Source organism: Barbus barbus (assembly GCF_936440315.1).
Source record: "Barbus barbus genome assembly, chromosome: 25".
Lineage (NCBI taxonomy): Eukaryota > Metazoa > Chordata > Actinopteri > Cypriniformes > Cyprinidae > Barbus > Barbus barbus.
This window is the reverse complement of record NC_136753.1, coordinates 17,075,894-17,098,723: the sequence shown is the minus strand read 5'-3', so window position 1 is coordinate 17,098,723 and position 22,830 is coordinate 17,075,894. Positions and strand designations below refer to the sequence as shown.

At 35.2% G+C, this 22,830-nt stretch overlaps 2 protein-coding genes across 5 annotated transcripts in view; one reads left to right on the top strand and one right to left on the bottom strand.

Moving 5' to 3' along the window:
• Window positions 1-8,376, bottom strand: part of LOC306845086 (tyrosine-protein kinase JAK1-like) — a 36,238-nt gene extending 27,862 nt beyond the window's left edge. Inside the window, exons 1-2 of the mRNA XM_079377648.1 lie at window positions 8,131-8,376; window positions 687-904 (exon numbers count right to left, since the gene is read on the bottom strand). Of these exons, the coding sequence (XP_079233774.1) occupies window positions 687-885 (199 nt within the window). The 5' untranslated portion in view covers window positions 886-904; window positions 8,131-8,376. The remainder of the gene's footprint in view (window positions 1-686; window positions 905-8,130) is intronic.
• A 4,121-nt stretch (window positions 8,377-12,497) lies between these two features.
• On the top strand, window positions 12,498-22,293 carry LOC306845088 (adenylate kinase 4, mitochondrial-like). Of its 4 annotated transcripts, none has more exons than XM_079377654.1 (7): window positions 15,277-15,516; window positions 15,599-15,657; window positions 15,753-15,911; window positions 16,962-17,081; window positions 18,613-18,785; window positions 20,649-20,767; window positions 20,901-22,293. In XM_079377654.1, the coding sequence occupies exons 3-7, from the start codon at window positions 15,770-15,772 to the stop codon at window positions 21,025-21,027; spliced, it is 681 nt and encodes a 226-aa protein (XP_079233780.1). In that variant the 5' UTR covers window positions 15,277-15,516; window positions 15,599-15,657; window positions 15,753-15,769; the 3' UTR covers window positions 21,028-22,293. The 4 variants fall into 4 exon arrangements, with proteins under 4 accessions (XP_079233781.1, XP_079233780.1, XP_079233778.1 ...); XM_079377652.1 differs by having other exon boundaries at window positions 15,302-15,512; window positions 20,901-22,291; XM_079377655.1 differs by lacking the exons at window positions 15,277-15,516; window positions 15,599-15,657 and adding an exon at window positions 12,498-12,827 and having other exon boundaries at window positions 20,901-22,291.
• Window positions 22,294-22,830: the final 537 nt, after the last annotated feature.

The window sequence follows — 22,830 nt, the reverse complement described above, 5'->3', positions numbered from 1 at the left end:
CCAGCAGCTGCCTTCTTGTCTAATATAAACTTCCCTTTCCTCTCTCACTGTCCAAGCCAGCTTTTGTCCTTGGCCGTAACTTTGAGGAAATTATGGATGTGATATTTAAACCCAGCTGCTATTTTGTGGCTCAATATTGATCAAGAGTCAAATAGACAGATATGGTGTTCCATTGGGAGATGAAAAGGGGTGAACAGGGCAGTCAGTCACAGTGCTTCTCATACTAAAGTCAATGTCTTGTGATAGTCCACCCATGTCACATGATGATACCAACAGTAAAAACCCTTTAAGTTCCTCTTTTGTATTCTGTGAAATGCTGACAGTACAAAAGCCCCATTCCTCAATCAAAATATGAAACTGAATGCAATAAAAAAAGGTCCCTTTCTATGCACATATTGATTTTGAGCTGTAAAAACCCTATTTTTAGTCCAATGTCCTTTCTAAAGCCTACTTGATACTGATGGAAAAAGAACAAAAATAGTACACTGATAAAAGTGCACATGAAATCACAGATGCTCTGTGTTAATAACTGTAACTTTGCTTTGACAACTATTCCCATACAAATAGTTATGATGAATTGATGCATCACTGCTAAGAAAACATATGACCACACTCTATATCCTCAGAGATGCATCAGAGGGTGCAATACTTTAACACTCTAAATAGGTGGCTGTCCAAACACTTACGGCATTTCTCGGCAGCCTCCACACACAGGTCTTCCGCAGTGTGGCAGTCTTTGAAGTACTCGAGCTGGTGTGTGTCAGGCAGGTAGAAGTGGATTTCCAGTCCTTTCATTACAGTCGGAACGGTCATCTCTGCCTTCCTCTGTTTTTTCATCTTCCCACACAGTTGCCTGCCCAGCTCCATGACTGCTAGCTTTGGCATCCAGACACTGCAGGATAAACTGAGGTAACACAGAGACTTATTGATGAACTGTGGGTGCCTGCTTTGATGAGCAATGGTTTACTGCTTGTGAAATAACATACCATTTCCAAAAGGTTACATTTATAACATCATACATGAATGAACCATACATTTTCACATTGATGTTTGAGCAATAAGTCGTTCAATATAGGGTTGTCACAATAACAATAATTTTGTCGATACCAATAAAATTTCATGATTTTCAGTACTACAACTAAAACTGCAACACTCCTTTATTAAAAATAACAATAACAATGTAAATCGGAATGATTAGACTAGTATTAAAGTTAGTCATTAATTATTTTTCTTCAAGACTGGTCATAACTTTTTTTAATTCAGTTAATGAAAGGTAGATATGTCTTATTTGTATTGGAAAAAGCAAGACTGATTACCCCTTGGCAACTGCTATTTGGTCAAATAAGTTCTTAAGACACAGTCTTAACATGGTGGCTAAGCTTATGCAACTGGGCCCTGTTCATTAAGATTTTAAAATGTTTTTGAAAGAAGTCACTTATGTTCACCAAGGCTGCATTTATTTGATCAAAGATACAGTAAAACAGTAATATTGAAAAATATTTTTTTCAATATATTTTAAAAAGTTATTTATTTCTGTGATTTTTACTCCAGCAACCATTCCTCCAGTCCTTGATTGTCACATGATTCTTTAGGAATCATTCTAATATGCTGAAATTGTTCTTAACAAACATTTTATTAATGTTGAAACACAGAGATACTTTATTTTCAGAATTATTTGATGAATAGAAGGGTCAAAATAACTGGATTTATTTTGTAACCTTATAAATGTCTTGCCTCTAAACCATAACTGACTGCGTTTACATTAACAGCTCACTAAGACAAGCATTTTGACCAAGATGCCCATTTTGCCATTCATGTAGCTTAAATATGCATGTGATCATTTGAAAGCAGCCATCTGTCAGTCAGCCAGTACTCTTTACTACTGATACTTTAGAAAGGGACCGTCATTATAATTGTAACGGACAAAACTGGACTGGAGGGTGTTGAACTCAAATCTTGGGACTAACAGCTGAACTCTGATGAAGACAATGGCAGTAGACAGATGATCACACACACACACACACACATGAGTAACAGCAGTATACCAACACGGGTAAGTATAATGAAAAGAGACAAACATGGGGAAAGAGAAAACTGCATTTTGCTCTTTTTGAGCTCACTGTAACCAAACAAGACAGGCCTATATGTGTTTTATTAATGCGGTTCAGTGTTGTTAAATAAAGTGGCTTTTTTAATCTGATCCCAGTGCTAATGAAATCTAGGCAACATTTTAATATGCCACAATTTGAATATTCTAATTATAATATGCAATATGTCATGTAATGTTATAACATCACAATTTGAATATTCTTTGAATATACTGTCCACTAAAAAAAACTGACTCTAGCTGGAGACTCTATTACATCAACCATGGTATTGCTCTTAAATCAACGGAAGTACAACATACTTGATGTCCTCTCAATACGTGCCCTCCCAAGAAGCTATTCAATTCAACCCCCATCCTACGGCAAACATGAGGAAGGGCAAGATGAACACAGTTCGCATCTGAATCAGATGGTTTTGACTCAGTGGATCTCCCTTCAGACCCTGTGGATCAATTTGTGTTTAGATGCCAATCCCTGCTGGCATGTGAAAGGACTTTCCTGAGATGAATGAATGCAAAAACAAACTGTGCTGAAAAAGAAATCTACCGGTAACTGGAACCAGTTAATGACCACATTTGTCTTTAAAGTGGCTTTAGCGAATTCAAGAAGCTGAACAAACTGAGACAACTGGTTTGGCTTTATGAAATATTAGTATAACGATCACAAATTCAATCAACATTCATCATCTCACAGCCTGAACAGAAAGTACTTTCAATGATAGGGTCAATTTTCCATCCGATTACTTTGAGCATTACAGGAATAAATAATTATTTTGTGTGTGTGTGTGTTATATAACAACTGAATTCAATTAACACTGTAATAGTGCTGGCAATAATGGGCTAAACTGACGTTTGTTAAAAAAAATAAAAAATCTAACAATGAACCCTTTTCACAGGACTGTGATGATTTAACGGTCATCAGCATCGTAAATCCTCAAAAGTTTTTTTAATATATATATAGTTTTTTAAATGTATGTAAATTTAGAACACTATACTTCATATTAAATCACATTTGTATCAAATTCCAAAAAAAAAAAAAAAAAAAAGTAGTTAATTCTAATACGAGGGTGTTTCTAATGCAGCTTCTATAGGAGGGCCGGTAAATTTGACATCGTTCTCTCTTCTGATTGCTGTTATCAGTCTCTGTAAATTTTTCACCTTTTTATAAAAGTCATGAAAACACTATCTTGGAGTTTTTCTTTTGCTATTTGAGCAAATGGGAATGCAAAAAATATTTGTGTTACTCTCCCAATCAGTGCTTTTGAAGTTAACCCAACAATGTTGACTTCTGCTGCTGAGAAACCCGAAAATGTGAAAAAGGCTCATCCTTACAAAATGTATTGCACCAAAATATTTTTATTTGATTTATGAGAAATATAAATGTATCAACCATCACTTAGTCCCAGGTCAGTTAGCCCCGGTATTGAGTGATTTGCAACTGTTTTTTAATACATTAGAGGCCTCTACGCTTATTTTTAGGAGCGCTTGTGCTTCTAATTTAAAAAATTTAGGAGCACGGTCAAAAATTTAGCACCTTCAAATCAATAATCAAAAATTAACCTTCCCATTACGAGGTGATATTTGACTCCTTAAAGTGATTTACAGGGAATTTTGTTTTTACCTTTGTAATGGCATTTTTCTAACTTTATTAAAAGTGTCATCTTTTATTTCAAATAAAAAAATATAAGCTTTTTATCATTTCTAATTAAAACAACAGAATAAAAACAAGTAGAATAAGAAGTAGAATAAGATACCATTCAAATGAAATCAGTATTTAAGAAATAAATTTGTACTACATAGGCGGCACAGAAGAACACACAAGTGGCTTGTTGGTGTATTTTCAGATGTTTAATGAGGCTCAGAGTGCAATTAAATTCATAAATTCATGTTGAGGTTAATGTTTTAAATGTACAATTTTGAATGTAGAAGTATTAAATGATTTGATCACGGAATCATTCATTTAATTGATTCGTTCGAACGGCTGATTCATTCAGGAATGAAGTACGTGACTGTCTTTATGAATGGGTAATTGAATCATTGACTCACTAGATTAGTTTTAAAACGCAGTTCATTCATAAACGAAACACCGCTGTGTTTGAATGGAGATGCACAGCGGCTTGGCTGGGACTTTGTTTGAAACTATTTTCGTTGATGAAATAGAGCAAAATAAGGCAATAGTGTTGTAGTCAGACAATATAAGTCACTTAATATTAACTTTTTGTTTAACGAACTGTTATATTAAATTAATATCACATTTGCAAACTCCCTTAATAATCATTGAAAGCTGTCACTCATCTTAGCTCATCGTGATCTCACAAAACTCCATTATAATCAAGGAAGCTCCTTATACTGCACAACGAATCTGTTATTTACACTCGGTCTACACTTTTTTTTTATAATGAGAGAATACGTCTATGATACATTACTCAACGCTGCAAAAACACGCAAGTACATTAGAAACTTTTAAAGCTCCCTCAGCGCAAACAAAATGCTCCTAAATATTTTTTCATAGTCGCACGCAGTAGTTTTCAGTCGCAAATGCGACTGTAGAGCCCTGCATTAATAAACCATTTAATTTTGCTTATTTCATTTTACTACTAATAATTACTTAATAAAACTTTACACAGAGTTATTATTAAATTAAATTACTTCAATACTTCCGAAATAAAAATAACAAAAAAAAAATGCAAACCCTCATTTTAAAAATGAATAGGAAATAAAACAGCTTAGTTTTAGTTTCAGCTTATATAAATACTTTTAAAAAAAAATTTAAAAGGTCAAGTACATCCTTCAGACCCTTACTTGTACCCAAGATTCTCATTTCAATAAGCATCCAATGGTCAGTATCAGTGATTGATGTTCTTCTCTCTGCACTTTAAGCAGAACTTTGTTTTGGCTGATATCTCGACTTGTATAACACAACCATTACTAACCCCTCAACCAGTCTGTTAAATGGCCAAACATACACTATATTGCCAAAAGTATTGGGCCACCCCCTACTAATGAACAGGTTTGGCTACTTTAGTAATTTCCATGAGTACAAATCTTAATGTTTAAGCATATAATGATATTCTAGGGAATTGTGTGCTTCTATTTTTATAGCAACAGTTTGAACAGGACCTTTTTATATTCTAACATGACAGTGCCTCTGTGTATAAGGCAAGGTTTAAAAAGACATGATTGATTCAGTCAGTGTAAGAACTTGACTGGTCTGCAAAAAGCCAAGTCCTAATCCCAGCTGAACACCTCTGGTGTGACTTTATATGCAGACCTTGAGCCAAAAACTCATCACCAAACAATGTTGACTTGGCTTTATGCAGACCAGTCAAGTTCTTCCACACTGGCTAGTAGCTTTCCATTTAGTTATTTTTCCTATCTAATGTTTTTACTTGTATTTTCTGAGAAGTTCTGCTCTTCAGATTGCTGTGAATCATGCCAGTTTGCTTTCTCATTTCTAAGACGCCGTCCTAATTCATCTAGGGAACTTGGGAGAAGGGATAAAGTTTAAGTTTGCTATTCTCCTGCAAGGCTGTCTCCACCTGCTTCAGTACGATTCAATGCCATTCTTCTGTTTACTTGACAGTGGCCTCACTTCCTGAGGTGTTGACGTGTTGCTCTCTGATAAAGCCATGGTTAACACTGTTCCTCCACTGCTTTAGACCCTGTGCCTGTTCTGCTGGTAGACCGCTTGAGTTTATACGTCAAATGTGTGTAGGTGCAGGAACCTGCTGTAACTGTTTTATCCTGTTTGCAGGCGCTTAATACCACAATGAAAACCTTTTTCAAATGAACCTAAAACAGAGGTAAGTTCAATTTTCATGGACAGCTTCCTTAGTCATAGAGACCCTTTTATATCAATAGTTAAAGGTTATCATATCTATACCATATAGGTTAATTGTATTCCAGTCTTTAATTATGTTATTTTACCTGATCCTGTAATAATCTGTAGGCTAATGTCTTTTCATTTATGCAATCAAATTCACGCTGCTTTTGGGTTATTTTTCTGTATAATAACTGCAGAGCAGAAAGATGAGCAAATCACTCCTCAACAAGTTATAAACAGTTAAACTCTTCTTAAATGTTCCCTTAATTCATTATATCAGGTATGATTTAATGAAACACAATTTCCACAACTGTAGACAATCCAATTTCTGATATCATTCTTACAAAGTGATCATTACCTTCAAACAACAAGAACCTTATTTGACCATTAACTGATGCTAAAACTTCAAGGCCTTTATATTACTTATTTAATTTATCTTCAACAGTATTCAATTTTTCTGTATTTTATTTTCAAATAAAAACATTTCATTCTGCAGCTTCATATAACAAGCGCTATATCAGTTTACGCTTTGACACATATGAAGGCATAATGTGACCTGACTGTGTCATATTCTTTACCGAAAACTGCCTCTGGCAAATTAAATACCTTTTGTGGTAGATTTCAAAACATTTAGTAGTTAGTCTTGTCATGAAGGCCTCATTAGTCCACAGTAACATGACCTGTTTCAGAACACCATACTGTGCAACACGTACTATTATAAAGGGAAACTCCATTTGCAATGTTCAGCATTGGCCACACAAAGAACACGGTAAGAGCTCACCATTTCTCTTTGCCCTCAGTTCAATATGACTAAACCCACTTCACTTCACAATCTGCTTTCACTTGTTTTTTTCCAGTTCTGTACAGACACCAGTCATGTCCTAAAGAGGCTCTTGTCAAGACCATTTAACCAACATCAGGATGAGAGCTTCAGAGTGATCAATACTCCACTTTTTTAGCAAGTTATCAAAACCTTTACATAAGGGTGGGGAACATAACTTTTTTCTTTCTTTTTGAAAGAGATGGGTTATACTGTTATCTAAAAGGGATTCCCCACTAAAACCTCTATAGGAACTGAATATTTCTCACAGTCACTTTTGTCCACATTAGCTCAGTCTACCAGTATCAAATTGTCCAGATGACATACTCAACTAAAAGCATTGTATTGTTGTGGTCCCTCTTTTACTTGGGAATGTTAACTTGATGATTATTTTTTTAACTAATGGGAATTTCACATGTTTCTCTTTGAAATCATCAAAAAATGTAAAGTCAAGGCAACTACAATTCAATAGCTTTGCATTAACCATTGGATTTCCTCTCAAATTTAGCCATCACTCAGTTCCATGATTATTTTAAACAGTTTAATCAATTAGACAGAATGTGATCTAATTGAATTCATCCATCATATTCGACAGAGTACACGATAATTATATTTTATACACACATATACATACATACTCAAATATATATATATTTCAAAAAGTCCCACTTTACTAAACAGCTTTTAATCACCAAGTTAAAAATTCAAAACACCCCCCCAAAAAAAATACTTTGCGTAAATATAATAACGGTTATGGGCATAAAAATAATCAGCCTCGGTCGATCTCTGCAAAGCCCATCAAATATAATACAAACACCCCAAACACTTGTTCAGCAAATATACAGTTTGTGATAACAGTGTACAAGCGTTCAAATTTCTATCGACAAAACTGCAGTCACAGCAGTAACAAGTTTAACCATTTAACTACTGTACAGTCACAAAGGCTATGTATAAATTCTGTACAGAATGACAAAGACGAAAAAATAATGTCAATGTATAGCAAGTTAGCAACAATAACACCAAATATCTGAGCTAAGGGGTTTTCTTGCCACTTAAAATCGCGAAGGTTTAACTAGGAGCTAGTATGCTTTAAAAAAAAGTAACTTTTTAATCTTACAGACAGACAAAGATTAAAATCAGCAGTTTGCAGGTAACGGCATTTACATCTAACGTTACAATTTAAGTCCAATGATGACCGATTCTGTACTACAGACCCAGATGAGTTACTTCTTGTACATTAATAGACATTTTAAACTGACAACAAAGCGTCTAACAACTTGATATTTACTAACATCGCACATGAAAAGAACAGAAAAGAGAGACCTACAACCAGACCCCCAGACATATAGTGAGGATGTAAAGAGTTACGGCCCTCGTCCTTACCTCGCCAGGCAAAGCTACTTCCGTTTAACTTCGATCATTACAGACGTTTGAACACTTCCTCTTGGTATTTTGTTGATGTAAAGCGCTCGTTATTTGACTCCGAAAAGCTCTCCGATGATATAAGGTTTATCCTACGAGATTTATTTCAAAACAAACTTCACTTCACAGTAGTACAGACCGTGGTTAAGTCTTCGCGATCAACTAACCTTTCCTGTCAAGCGTCGACCACATTCCCGAAAATAGGGTAACGACGAGCTTATGTCACATGCCTCCTATTGGTCCATCCGGCTGTCAATCAAATGCGGAACCAATGGCATTGACCCTTAGACGGAGAGAAAGCTAGTGGATTTTTGTTATGGCTAAAGCGCAGCATTACCTCTGTTTATGATGCATGCGATTAAACTAGCTTTGAATGTTAATCCTTTGTGTATTGCTGTGATGTAAACATAAATCCATAAATAGCCCAAAACATCAAATTTATACATAGCCTATATTTTTTCACCAATGGTTCAAATGATTATAAAAGTACATCTTTAAGCGCTGACTTTACTTTAGGTAAATATTGCAGTAGCATTAATATGGATTAAATTATGTCCATTGAATGGTATGTTACATAACCACTTTAAAGGGCTTGTTACAACAATAGATTCACATATTAAATAGTTACTGCTAACTAACCATTATTAGGCTATTCTTCTCATTCAAAATTAATGCTAAGACATTACTGCCGTTATGTATTTTATCTAGCCTATATATAGGCTAGACAGTAAAAAGATGGTTTACAGATTAATAAATAATACATTTATTCATAAATAATTTAGACTGCAGAAATAAATATTTAAATAAAAAATATTATTAATGAGGTGTTACATTTCATTACTGTTGTTTTTTTATAATGTCCATAATGTCCTAAACTTGATGAAGCAGCTGTGTCCGTTTTACATGTAGCCTACAGTCTCTGTGTTTTAAAATAGATATCAGTCAAACACAAAGCCCTCTCTGGAAAGTCTTTAAGACCAAGAGGTATAAGCCTGCCATGAGGGAGGGACTTCCCGTCCTCACCATCAGATGAGTTGCCAGAAACTGTGGGCTGCAGTTTCACAAGAGAGCTGCAGAACACACTGGTAGAATGTGGCCGATCAATAAGTTCAACAGAGGTTCGGTATAGATATATGAAACAATATTAGACTGTGTGTATTGGAGTTTGATAGGTTTTAAGAGTAAAATAAGTACAAATGCTACTATTAAATAAAATGTTGTCTATACAAACACTTCCATATGATGTCAGACTTGTCAAGATGTCAGACTTGTTATTTGCAACATTTATGTCAAATACGCGATGAAATATTTTTATACTTAAACATTGGCTGGGGTGTGGGAACGGTCCATTTGGAAACAGTCATCTAAAAGCTATAACACATTTTTCATCAGAAGAAAGAGGACGGGAACAAACAAATATTTAGATAAGAGGATTTCGCAAATACAACAAATTGAAAACGATACAGCTCTTCAGATGAGAAAACTTTTTTAAACATACAGTTGTATTTTGCATTTTCATGTATCACAACATTACAGAGACCACTCACTCATCTTGCTGTATGATTCTAAAAATGTTCAGATGACTCAAAGAGTTCTAATTTACTAACAGCATGAGCAAATAAGAATACATTTATTATACTATATATTTAAACTTTCTTGGTGTGCATCCAAATGGTATGAACATAAAATGTTTTCAATAACTTTATTATAATTTATACATTATATATGCTTTAATATATATTATACATAATGATTTTCAATATAACCTTCTAGAACTCAGAAATTCAATTTCTTCCCAATTTTAGTTGACATCTTGAGCTTTTCAGAGACTCCAAATGTTTTGGGGTTTTGTTATGAAGTCTTTCCCTTCATGGATTTAAATGTCTGGCATCACAAATCAGCCCAATTTTATAGAAACAGAAAAAGCAGGTATTATTTTTTTGAAACTTCTATTTGATTGATTTTCATAGTAAGTAAATATCTTCTTTTTTTTTGTAGTACAAGTTGTCCTAAAACAAATGTTAATGTAGAAGGATGGGTTTCCCCACTTCTAATATTTACACAATTTGCATAATAAATAAGGATGTACAACTAATGTTGTAATAACTTGTATACATTTTGTAGTCTTTGAAAAACTAGAAACTCGTGTCTTTATTTGAAAAGGACATTTCTGTGCCAAAAGTCCTCTTTAAACAGATAATTCCTTAATTAAACAGATAATTCAATAGTATGCATAAAATACAATGCACCTTCATAAACTTAAAAAAATCATTTTATCATATCAAATGTTACAGAGGTTACATAGAAAAGAAACTGTAGAAAGCATTTACTGAAATGCAAACTGAAATGTAGTCTTAATTTTTTTTTATAGTCCTGATGTCTACAGGAAAAACATGAGTGAAATGTAAGTAATATATTTTAAAGTTTTTTATAATGTCAAAATAAATGTCCAAAACTTTTTGGTAGATCCTAGGATGGTTATACTGATCATACTGATGACAGCAACCATAATATGCATACTTTCATATATAAAATTAGAAGGCAGCAACAGTTTGACACAGTTTATTATAATTCAGAACAGATTTCTCTGCATTTATCTTTATTGTTTTGCTTGCTTTCTCGTTTAATTTTTTATTTATTTTTACCTCTTTTTTACCTGTAAAAAATATTTTTGTGAAGCTAGATGTCAAGATGGCAGCCATCCTTCAGTTATCACAGTACTGTACCTTTAAGATGGACAGCATCAGCACTGTGATAACTGAACCAGGGCAGCCTGTCAAATCAAGCAGAGCCAGGGCAGTAGTTCTTCTTGTCCATGTTCACTCTGGGATATCAACTTTGACTTTAAATATCAGAGTGTGATGTTTACTGTTTTCAAGCTATAACAATCAATATATAATATAGGCTGAATAAACTTGACATTTCCATCTGTGTATAGGAATGAGTAGATGCAAACATTTTCTTATTAAACATAACTTGTACAAAGTAGAAATTATAAAATTATGATTGGACTTTATGCCATATTTTCATTGGATACATTGCATTAGATGTCAACTCCCTATCTGACAGCAAGTTCATGTTCAAGTTTATTTGTATAGCGCTTTTTACGATACAAATCGTTGCAAAGCAGCTCTACAGGAAATTAAGTTTCCACAATATATTTATATATTGCAGAACCTTAATATATTTAACTTATGGCAAAATTTGGTAATTCTGTATGTTGTCTGAGCATTGGCATCCTCTGAAGTCCTCTGAGGGGTTGGCATCATCTTTTCTCAGGTGTTCGTCATCTCAGATCATTTAAGGTTTGCATCCAGACTGAAGCTTCTGTAATTCCTAGTTACCACGGGATGTTAATCCCGTGGCAGAAACAGAGAAACAAATAGAGACATAATTAGCGTAGCTGCTGTTCCATCTAAGCAAAAATGATTTGTTCAACCCAAGCTAAAGAATAATAATAATGTACATTTGATCAGATATAGCTGCAGTACAAGATTATAAGATGCATTATGTGAATGCTTGGCTAAAGAGATGTGTCTTTAATCTAGATTTAAACAGAGAGAGTGTGTCTGAACCCGAATGTTATCAGGAAGGCTATTCCAGAGTTTGGGAGCCAAATGTGAAAAAGCTCTACCTCCTTTAGTGGACTTTGCTATGCTAGGTACTACCAAAAGTCCAGAGTTTTGCGACCTTAGGGAGCGGGTTCGATTGTAGCGTGGTAGAAGACAAGTTAGGTAGCTAGGAGCAGGTGCTAAACCATTTAGGGCCTTATAGGCAAGTAATAATATTTTGTAAATGATACGGAACTGAATAGGTAGCCAGTGCAGAGACTGTAAAATTGGGGTAATACGATCATATTTTCTTGACCTGGTAAGAACTCTAGCCGCTACATTTTGGACTATCTGTAGCTTGTTTATTGAAGATGCAGGACAACCACCTAGCAGTGCATTACAATAGTCCAGTCTAGAGGTCATAAATGCATGAACTAGCTTTTCTGCATCAGAAACAGGTAGCATGTTTCGAAGCTTGGCAATGTTTATAAGATGGAAGAATGCTGTTTTTGTAACATGGGAAATATGATTTTCAAAGGACAAGTTTCTGTCTAATATAACACCCAGATTTTTGACTTTAGAGGACGTAACAGTACATCCGTCTACAGCAAGAGATCCAATACCTTCGTTTTGAGCTTTAATTATTCATACACACCACCCCTGTGATGACAGACTTGTTATGGTAACTCTGACTCCACCTTCTATACTTTGCTCTCGTATTTGGCATGCCATTGGCTCCTCCCACATCATCCCGCAGACCCCGCCCACAACATCCCCGCCCTTCGTGCGAATCTCTTCTTGTAAACAACTCCATCAGCGCGTCGTGTTTGCCATCCTAGGACAGAGGAAACGCCTGCCAAATTATGACAAAACATCTGCCTAACATTCCTCTAGCGGCTGTTTCGGGGGAAAAAAAAGAAAGAAAATAATTTAAATGGGTTAAAACGGGAATACATGAGCTGTTATAGTGTGTTGCGACTTCACATTGAAAAATGTTAATGGCTGATAAAAGTGCAGTTTTAAATAGGCAAAAGTAATTTATGTTAGGAACATTCGAGCAACATAATTTATACATGAACTAAACTAAGCCTGTTAGAACGTCATGAGGTCAGTATATAGTCTACAATTAATTCTACATAAGTTATTACACGATCATATAATATCACAACAACTATTGTAAAAATACTGTGTGTATCAGTAGCTGCTTGACTTTCTATGTCGATTTGTCTATTATCTTGTGAATCGTCTTATTGTAATGATGCGCGCTAACGCCCAACAGCGCGCGCACACACCCCTCTCATGGCAAAAACAAACACCACATACTTCTAACGTAAAAACATTAAGATAATAACACCATCCCAGGTAGACATATGTACTATTCTACCGACTGCAAAAGTACTTACCTGCATTTTCAACGCTGAACTCCCTTGTTTACGTGAATATTTTTAATGACGCAGCAAGCCTTACAGCGAACAACGTGATTGTCGCCATTTTTTGTTGTTATTGAAATCTTCAAGCCATGTGACAATAAAATAACACGCTTCCGGATCCTGACGCTCAAAGTTCACCACTTTCTTTAGTGCAGAATGACCATATAGAAGGTTTAAGAAGTCGACTGATTTTGACATTGCATAGCCGAAGTGAACTGCGTTTAATGTGCCTTATGTTCTGACGCCACCGTAAGGCACCTCGGAAAAAATGTTTGACATGGGGATTATAGCTGACTATTTCAGGGGACTATTTCAACCTTTTTGTCTCCAAGGCCACCTATGTAAAATATTTCCTGTGAAATTTTTGATGTAACGATGGCATAGCTTGTTTCTAAACTTTTTATTGACAGAAACAATTGTGTTTATATATATATATATTATATTATATATATAATATATATATATCAGCCCTCCCACAACCTCTTCCAGCTCCTACCATCAGGTAGAAGGTACCATAGTATCAAAGCTCGCTCTGTCAAATTGCTCAACAGCTTTTTTCCCCAGGCTGTGAGAGCTCTTAACTCCAATCTCCCTGTCCCCCTCTGACCCCCCACTCACCCAACTCATTAATACAGTTGACAACTTTTCCTAAGAGCAATTCTGAGTGTGCTACACACAGGTGAGTGGGCTATACAAACCACCTGTAGTAATGCACTCATCCCACTATATGCACACTAGACACTTTCAATAAACACTCCCTGCTACAAAGACTCAGTAAGAAAATATTTACTTGAGCATTGCACTACAAAATAATGTTAACTTGAGCATTGCACTACAAATCTTTTTGCACTATGCGCTGCTTCCCACAAAATCTCTCTTTAATCTGCACAACAATTTAATGTACGAAATATATATATATATTTTTTTTTTTGCACAATTTCATGTACAGTATTTATGTAAAGTTCTTGTACAGTCTCAGTTTGTGTATGTCTAGGCAACTAGGTATAGTAGTTATATATGTATAGTCAGATGCTCTATTGTTTTTTTGTTTTTTGTTGTTTTTCTTTTCTTATAGTTGCATTGTTGTATGTTTGTCTTATGTTTAACTAATATGTAGCACCATGGTCCTGTGAGACACGACATTTGTATATATATATATATATATATATATATTAACCGATAAGTTTTGTGATTCTAAGGAGTAGGTCTATGATAAAAAACAACAGTCGTTGAAGCGACAAATTTAAATATGAAATATGTCAGTTTACTTCAAAGTTGTTTTGTGTGTTTTAGTATTTAGGAAAAGGTATTTTGTTACAGTTTTTAGATGATTTTATGATTTTGCAGCCCAATTTGCGTTATGGCTTCAATGCTGTCAGTGGCCCATTTTTGAAGAAAACAATGCTGTGAACATCACAGTCAACAAGTGTATCATGTCCTAAATCAGACAGGGGTATGGCAAGCCGTTTTGACTTTTATTCATTCATACAATTACAGACATCAACAATTTAATTCTTGATATCAAGAATTAGCATTTTAACTAGTAAAAATTAAATTGTTGATATCAAGAATTCATATCCTGTGAATGAATAAAAGTCAAAACGGCTTGCCATACAGGGGGCAATATCACACCAGTTTTTACCCATGTGTTGACAGAATAACATGTTAGCTGTGTACAAAATGATTTAATGCACACTACGTACTATGTACTACCCTGTAGTGTATGACATTAATTTAAGGTTATTTTGTCATATAACATCTGAGATATGATAATAGTTTCAACTTTTTCTGTTAAATATGTGCACTTGAAATGCACTTTTTGAAATAAAATGCACAAGTAGGCTACGCAAATTTGGACGCTCGTAATTTTTTTTTGGAAATAATAGTCATGTCTCTGACTCTCCGAATAACCATATTAGGAAGCTGAAAGTTGTGTATATTTCAGCAAACATAATGTTTTTAACTTGTTGCAAGTAAACAGACAATCACAAACAGAAACTGTTCGCCATCATTATTTAGCACTTAATTGTACATGTACATATACATATTACAAAATATTTAGCTTACACTGTTTAGGATATTTTATGTAGTGCGCTGCAACTAAATACTACAACGACCAGACTCCTATGCGGTGCGGTAACGTTACAGCTTGTGCATATTTTTCAGTGCAATGCTGTACCAGAGGCGTTTAAAATAGGGCGTTTATGTTTCTCCTCCATTCATTTGCAGAGGAGACGCTCACGTCCACATAAAGAGCTGTAGGCGGTGCGTCAGAGAAAGGCTGCCCAATTTTAATGAACGGTAACAACGGGCTCCGCTTTCACCGTGGAAATAAGAGTTTATTATTACAGTACTCAGTTGGGTGGGTAAGTTCGTTTGTTGTTTTTGACCTATAACTTTTAAAGTCGCTTGTTTTGTATGAATCTGAGGTTTTATTCGATGTTACAGGTCCCCAGCCCTCATTCTGCACTGAAGATCTGCTTTAACAGAGCTGTAAAATCTGAATTGTAATGCAAACGCGCACTCCGTCGCATACTACATTAAAGAAGTGCATGAGTGGCATGATTTCACGTGTAATGCTGGACTCGTTTGTTGTAAACAGGGCAGTTCAGTGAGGAAATGTCCAAGTTATTCCGGGCTGTTATCATGGGTCCACCAGGCTCGGGGAAGGGGACCATATCGGAGAGGATCGCGCACAGTTTCGGCCTTAAACATTTGTCCAGTGGAGACTTTGTTCGAGAAAACATCGCTGCAAAAACTGGTGCGTGCTCTTCAAAAATGTGCAAACTTTTAATTTTAATTTGCTTGTTAGCTCTGGAAAGCCTGTCGATGCCAATACATGTTAGGTTTTGAGACACAGCCACTGTAAAACAGAAGGGCTTCGTTGATCATACGAAGGGGCGTAACCACTGTTGTAGTTTAGCCTATATGTTAAGATTAGAGGTTTATCGAGGCATTACTTTCAACATTTGGTCCTCCCAATTTGAAATATGTGGTTAGTATAACCTCGGACGTCGTGATGAGTTCATGTGAGGTAAATGCCTTAAAAAGTTGCCATGCTGGCAAGATGCCACTCCACATTTCTGTTTTATTGCACTGTTGCTATGCACCTCCCTTATTAAGACTCCAGCTGGCATTCATACATGTAGATAAAGACAAAGGAATTTTCATGCTTATCAACATATTGCATACTAATTAACACATTACTTAGAGTAGACTTTTTATTCATGCTCAGTTATCATGGTTGACAAATCCTTTTAGTATAAAGCCTTAGGTTAAAAAGAATGTAGCTTTTATTAAGAGAAAATTATGATTTACGTAACTTTTTGCATTAACACACATTTTTCCCATTTATACTAAATTTTACACTAAATTTATTTGCGCATTAGACTTTGAAAACTAAAGAAATACACTAAAAATCAATAGTTGTTGCAAATTGTAAAAGGTTGTAATTTGCGTAGTGGCATTTGGACCTTTATCATATTTTATCATTTGTATGCTTGCAGATAAAATTCTAAATGAAATTATTGGGTGTCAGTGTCTCAAAACTCTCATGTGACTGTTCCAATCTATTATATGATTAACAATCTAGTTGCTGCTTAAAATCATATGATTAATAATTGATTTGTCTCAGTTAAAGTTTATGTGTGCATTTTAAGTATGAACATAAGTAGAAAAATATATTAAAATCTTATTAGCTTCCATTCTGGAAGAAACGTCATAGAAAGCAGCTTATTAAAGATATCTATAAAGCCATATGTTTGATGATTGGTATGAAAGATATGTGTTCCATTCATTGTCTTTTCTGCAGAGGCTGGTGTTCAAGCTAAGACGTATATAAAAAAAGGATTGCTGGTACCAGACCATGTCATGACACGTCTTCTGCTGCCTAGATTGGAGGAGATGACCAAATACAGCTGGCTGTTGGATGGTATGGTAGTAAATCCCATTTAATACTATAATATTTTTTATTTGTTTAAGACTAAGCTAAAGCTAAATCTCTTTAGGGGAACTCTTAGGGAACTTTAATTTCTTCGTTCAACAGAAACTCAAAACAGTCTGTAGTGTTAGGAAGTAAGCTAGGAGTATTGAAAATGGCTTGCCTATGATTACTGATTTGTGAGACCAGAAAGTCAAGCTATAACAGCTGCTAGCTTAGAAAGTCCAAGCTCCTAAAATAGAATGATTGGATATCAAACATTAATTTGAAGATGTGCAATGTGACCTGAAACAAGTTTAAATGTTCTTGCTACATGGAGTAAAACTAGTGTTCCTTTACTGCAGGACTGTAAACATTAAACCTGAAACTCCAAAGGCTAATCTTAAAGCTTAATATTACTACACACAGTCATAAATAATGAAAACAGGGGGCTGTTCCATAAACCAAGATTAGAGTATAAGCCAGGCTTATTTCGGTTAGTCAGGCTTATTTTTGGTAGATTCGGTTTCATAAATCAAACTTAAAAAAGTTCAAACTCAGTTACCCCGGCAACTTATGCTGGCAAACTAACCTGGTCCGGAGCAGGCTAACTGTCAGGCTAAGCTGAGCTCCTCTAACACCGACCAATAAGAACGCATCCATATTACCACTGACTCTCTCACATACAGTCAGTTTAATTTATTATCGGTCCAAAAATAAAAGTATACAGAAAATACACCTTAAATAATCAAATAAATAAAAAATAGGCTACAACCAACTGTATTTAATGTATTGTGCCCAAAATGTAGGTGAATAACATTTTAACATAGTTGCTACTTGTGCATGCAGTTGATCAGAAGTTTCTAGCCATGCAGCCTTTCTCTCTGAATTTATGACAGCTGTACCTTTTATGGTTATTAGAACATTAAAACATTACAATCTAAAATGTCTCTTTAAAGCATTAAAGCATAAAAACACAATCAAAAGTTAAAATCACTGAATTCAAAATGTAAATTTATAATAGAAATCAGAGTACATTTTAACTGATAAGAGGAACACACATTTAACTCATTTGAGCTAGTGATTAACAGTTGCTGCTATCATAAAAATACACTTATATGTAGTAAAATTCTATGTGTCACATTTAATGTCCAACAACAAATATTTTAGCAGAATGTATATTTTATTCAGAATTCTTGCGCTAGTATTCAAGTCAGGTTTTGGACTTTAATCCCCGCTTTTCTTAGCGTCTTTTATGGAACAGCCCCCAGGTCTCCTACTGACAAGTCTATAATGATACAAAACACTGTAATACCCTGCACCTAATAAGGATGTAGTATTGCAACACTTGACATTTATGCATAGTTGCGAAACTACATATTGCAACTAAAGTGGCATTTCAAAACAGTATTTATTTTTAACCTAAAGCTAATATTGTAAAATGTTATAATCAAATAAGAAAGGAAATGTAATTACTCATGTGAATAATCAATTTTGGCCTGTATCCAAGTATTAGAAGTCATTTTGTGCACACACCTTCCAGGTTTCCCTCGAACGCTAGCTCAGGCTGGAGCCCTGAACAGTGCCTGTGATTTGGATGTAGCCATCAATCTCAACATTCCTCTGGAAACACTGAAGGAAAGGCTGCGACATCGATGGATACATCCACCAAGTGGCAGAGTGTACAACATGTGCTTCAATCCCCCCCGTGTCCAGGTGAACATTTTAGTCTTTCAGCTAACTGTTGCACTGCTAGCTGTATCTCTTAAAGGAATAGTTGCTCACACTTAGGCCATTAAAGGTGTAGATGTGTTTCTTCATTGTAAAATATTTGAAAAAATTACATCAGGTGCTCAGCAATGGATTCTCTGCAGTGAATGGGTACCGTTGGAATGAGAATTTAAATGGCTGATAAAAACATCACAGTACACAAGTAATCCACGTTTACAATTCCAGTCCATAAATTAACTTCCAGTGAAGTAAAAGACTGCGTGTTTGTAATAAACAAATTAAGATGTTTTTAATTAACTTCAAACCATTACTTCAGGGCTAAAATAAAAATATAAGTTCTCTATCCATAATATTGCATAAGTAATAAGTCTTGTTTGAATTAGGAGAGAAATATGCACAGGTCAAGCACGATTTTACAAGTGAAAACAGCCTTGTTCTTAAATATGTTGGTGAGTGTGAGGACAACGGGGATGATGTTTTTCACTGGAGGAAGCAATATTATGGATTATGGACCGGTATTTTGGCCAGAAGTGATGGATGCCTTTTATGATTTGTTTCTTACAAACATGCACTGCAATTAAGTTAAAGGGTTACTCCACCTCAAAATGAAAATATTGTCATTAATTACTCCGAACCCGTAAGACCTCTGTTCATCTTCGGAAAACAAATTAAGATATTAACACGATCAACGTCCAGAAACGTAGCAAGGAGATCGGTAAAATAATCCATGTGACATCAGGGGTTCAACCGTAATTGAATACTTTTTGTATGCAAAGAAAACAAAAATAACGACTTTATTCAACAGTTCGTCTCCTCCGCATCACCGTAGCACCAGTTTGGAGAGTATCCACCGAATGCAAATAGCGTATGCTTTATACTGTGTCAGCAGGGTCACACAGATGTTGATCGTGTAAATTACATTGCTGTCTATGGGAGGGTCAGACAGCACTCAGAATGAATCAAAAATATCATCATTTGTGTTCCAAAGATGAACAGAGGTCTTACGGGTTTGGAACGACACGAGGGTGAGTAATTAATGACAATTTTCCTTTTATGGTGGAGTAATCCTTTAATTATGATTACTTTATCAGCTGTTTGAACCCTCATTCTCAAAGTGATTCTCTGCAGTGAAATCTCAATGCAGAGAATCCATTAGTTAGCAAGTGATGTAATGCTAAACTTCTCCAAATCTGTTCTGATGAAGACATCAACTCATCTACATCTTGTGTGAGTAAATTTTGAGCAAATGTTCAGTTTTGGGTGAACTATTCCTTTAACTGCACCCTACTGACATTAAAAAATATATTGTCCTATGCTTTTACTATTATTATATCCATCCTTCTTGTAGCTTGTAGGGGAAGTCGTGGCCTAATGGTTAGAGAGTCGGACTCGTAATCCAAAGGTTGCGGGTTCGAGTCCCCGGCCGGCAGGAATTGTAGGTGGGGGGAGTGAATGTCCAGCGCTCTCTCCACCCTCAATACCACGACTGAGGTGCCCTTGAGCAAGGCACCGAACCCCCAACTGCTCCCCGGGCGCTGCAGCATAAAATGGCTGCCCACTGCTCCGGGTGTGTGTTCACGGTGTGTGTGTGTTCACTGCTGTGTGTGTGCACGTTGGATGGGTTAAATGCAGAGCACGAATTCCGAGTATGGGTCACCATACTTGGCTGAATGTCACTTCACTTCACTTGTACTATTCTGGGCAATGTATGAAACTTTATTGCCTCCTTATGATAAATCATTTGTTTGCATTCCTCATTTGTAAATTGCTTTGGATAAGGATAAATGTAAACATACACAAATCACAATTAAATCATAACAGTTTTGCTAATATCTGTTGTGTTTACAGGGGATAGATGACATCACAGGAGAACCATTGATTCAACAGGAGGATGACAGACCAGAAGCCCTGGTGGCCAGACTGAGACACTACAAAGATGTTGCCAAACCTGTCATAGACTTTTATAAGTAAGCTCATAACTCATAGGAATTACCTCACATTTTGAGTCTCACCCAGTGTGCTTGTAATGTCTTTCTGTAACTCTGATTCAAAAACCTTGTTCCCTTGTTTACTAAAAAGCATTGTAATTCTATGTTAAAGGGCTAAAGGCATCCTGTACACATTCTCGGACACAGAGACAGATCGGATCTGGCCAAATATCAGCACACTTCTCAGCACAAAGATCTCCATCATCCAATCAGATGCTCGATGTGCTTCAACTCATTGAGGGAATCCTCTGACAGTCTCATATCTAAGACAACGGTGTGGCCTCATCTCAGAGGAATTACTAATTGACCACATTTGGTTTCCAAAGATTCCATGCATTTTTATCGTCGCAACTTGTCCATTGGTGTTATAGTATTATTCATAGAGCTAGCTTTGATTATTTCTGTTCCTGAAAAGTTTTTATACATTTGAAGGACTTGTTCTCTGCTTTTAGCATTTGCTGGAATCTGGGAATCAGTTGGGGTAAAATTCAACTTATATCTTACAAGCACAATAGTTCAAAAGTGTTAATGTTTCCTAGATTTCAATTCAGAGTGCACAAATTTGATATAGATGTGATTAAATCGCATATGAATAAAGAAGAGTAGACACATGTGACCTGGTGCAAGGGAATGAGACACTGAACATTTCAAGCATTCCAGTGAGATTTAATTATTTCCTAAGGGGCTTTATTTTATATCATCTCTGTCTCTGATGTTTGCCTTTCTTGTATATTTCACAGTAGTGTTACCATTCTTCTATATACCATAAAAAATGCTATAATTATTTTTATGTGTTTTACAAGCTCTATAATCCAATTATGCCAGATATGCCTTGGAGAAATTCAATTTCTTGATCTGCTGAAATCTTTGAAATACATTGATAGAATGTTTAACTGTTAAAAATCTAACCAATATATGAGTAACACTTTTAGCAAATGGCAATATATAAGTATAATGTGATAAAATAATACTATACCGTATCAGATATTCTTTAAACACTGCCTTCTTTCATAAATACTGTTCAGCATTGCATTTTTAAGAGCCATATCCGGGAGAGCCATTGATAGAAAGAATCTAATGGGGTTAACTGTGACTGTTCAGCTAGAACAACAGTGATGGTTTTATTTTTTGTTTTGTTTTTTTTATCCAGAAGATTAAAACACAGACTTTATCAAAAACCACAGATTAAATTACAATTAGATTACAATTTTTGTCCCTGAAACATAGAGAAGCCGAAGGAGTGTTAGGCACACATGACTTTATAGTTATCAGCCTGTCTTTATTTCTCTCTGTTTATTTTTCTTTTATTCTTTCTTGCTTCCTGTTCTCTCTCCCATGTTCTGTTTCAGTCTATGTCAGTCTTACATACCGGACCATACGGAATAGAGAAAACACTCAAAATATCTCCACACCTTCTTGTTGTGCAATACTATATACAAGAATTTACATGCTTGAGCTTTCCTGTTTTTCCAAAGAAAATAAACTTATTTTCTCAGAAATGTTGAATGTAGTCTTTTGATTTGAATTGAATCCTTATTATTCATTTTCACAGAAATTTGTCTTTGGACCTCCACAAGTGGTACAATACACAAAAAAACTTGAGTTCATTTGCAAAAACAGATGACTCCTTATTTAACAATTTTCAAAAATCATGTTTTTGTCATTGTGCTTTCCAATTAATCACAATCAAACTGCAGTTGGGTTATTTTAAGTAAAAATAGCTCAAATAAAACCAAACAAACAAAAAAAAACAGCTAACTAACAATAAAAACATGGCAACATAATAAAAAAAAACATATCTATTTTTGCAAATAAACTCTTCAAGCCTTATTCACAACACATAAAACATAATACACACAGAACATAACAATAATAGTAATAATAAACCACTAATGTCAACAATTATTCAATAAACTAATTGATAATGGAACGTGTGTGTGTGTGTGTGTGTGTGTGTGCAGCTAAAATATGTAATAAAATTACGTAAAAGCGACGTGGCATCTGGCCAGCTGTTAGGAAGGTTGTCCTCTAGGGGTGGGATG

What these genes read in the sequence shown, in the direction of transcription:
- LOC306845088 (XM_079377654.1), top strand. Translation starts at nt 15,770, where the DNA reads ATGTCCAAGTTATTCCGGGCTGTTATCATGGGTCCACCAGGCTCGGGG. An exon ending in AAACATCGCTGCAAAAACTG is followed by an intron (nt 15,912 to 16,961) that starts GTGCGTGCTCTT and finishes TCTTTTCTGCAG; the next exon opens with AGGCTGGTGTTCAAGCTAAG. An exon ending in ATACAGCTGGCTGTTGGATG is followed by an intron (nt 17,082 to 18,612) that starts GTATGGTAGTAA and finishes CACACCTTCCAG; the next exon opens with GTTTCCCTCGAACGCTAGCT.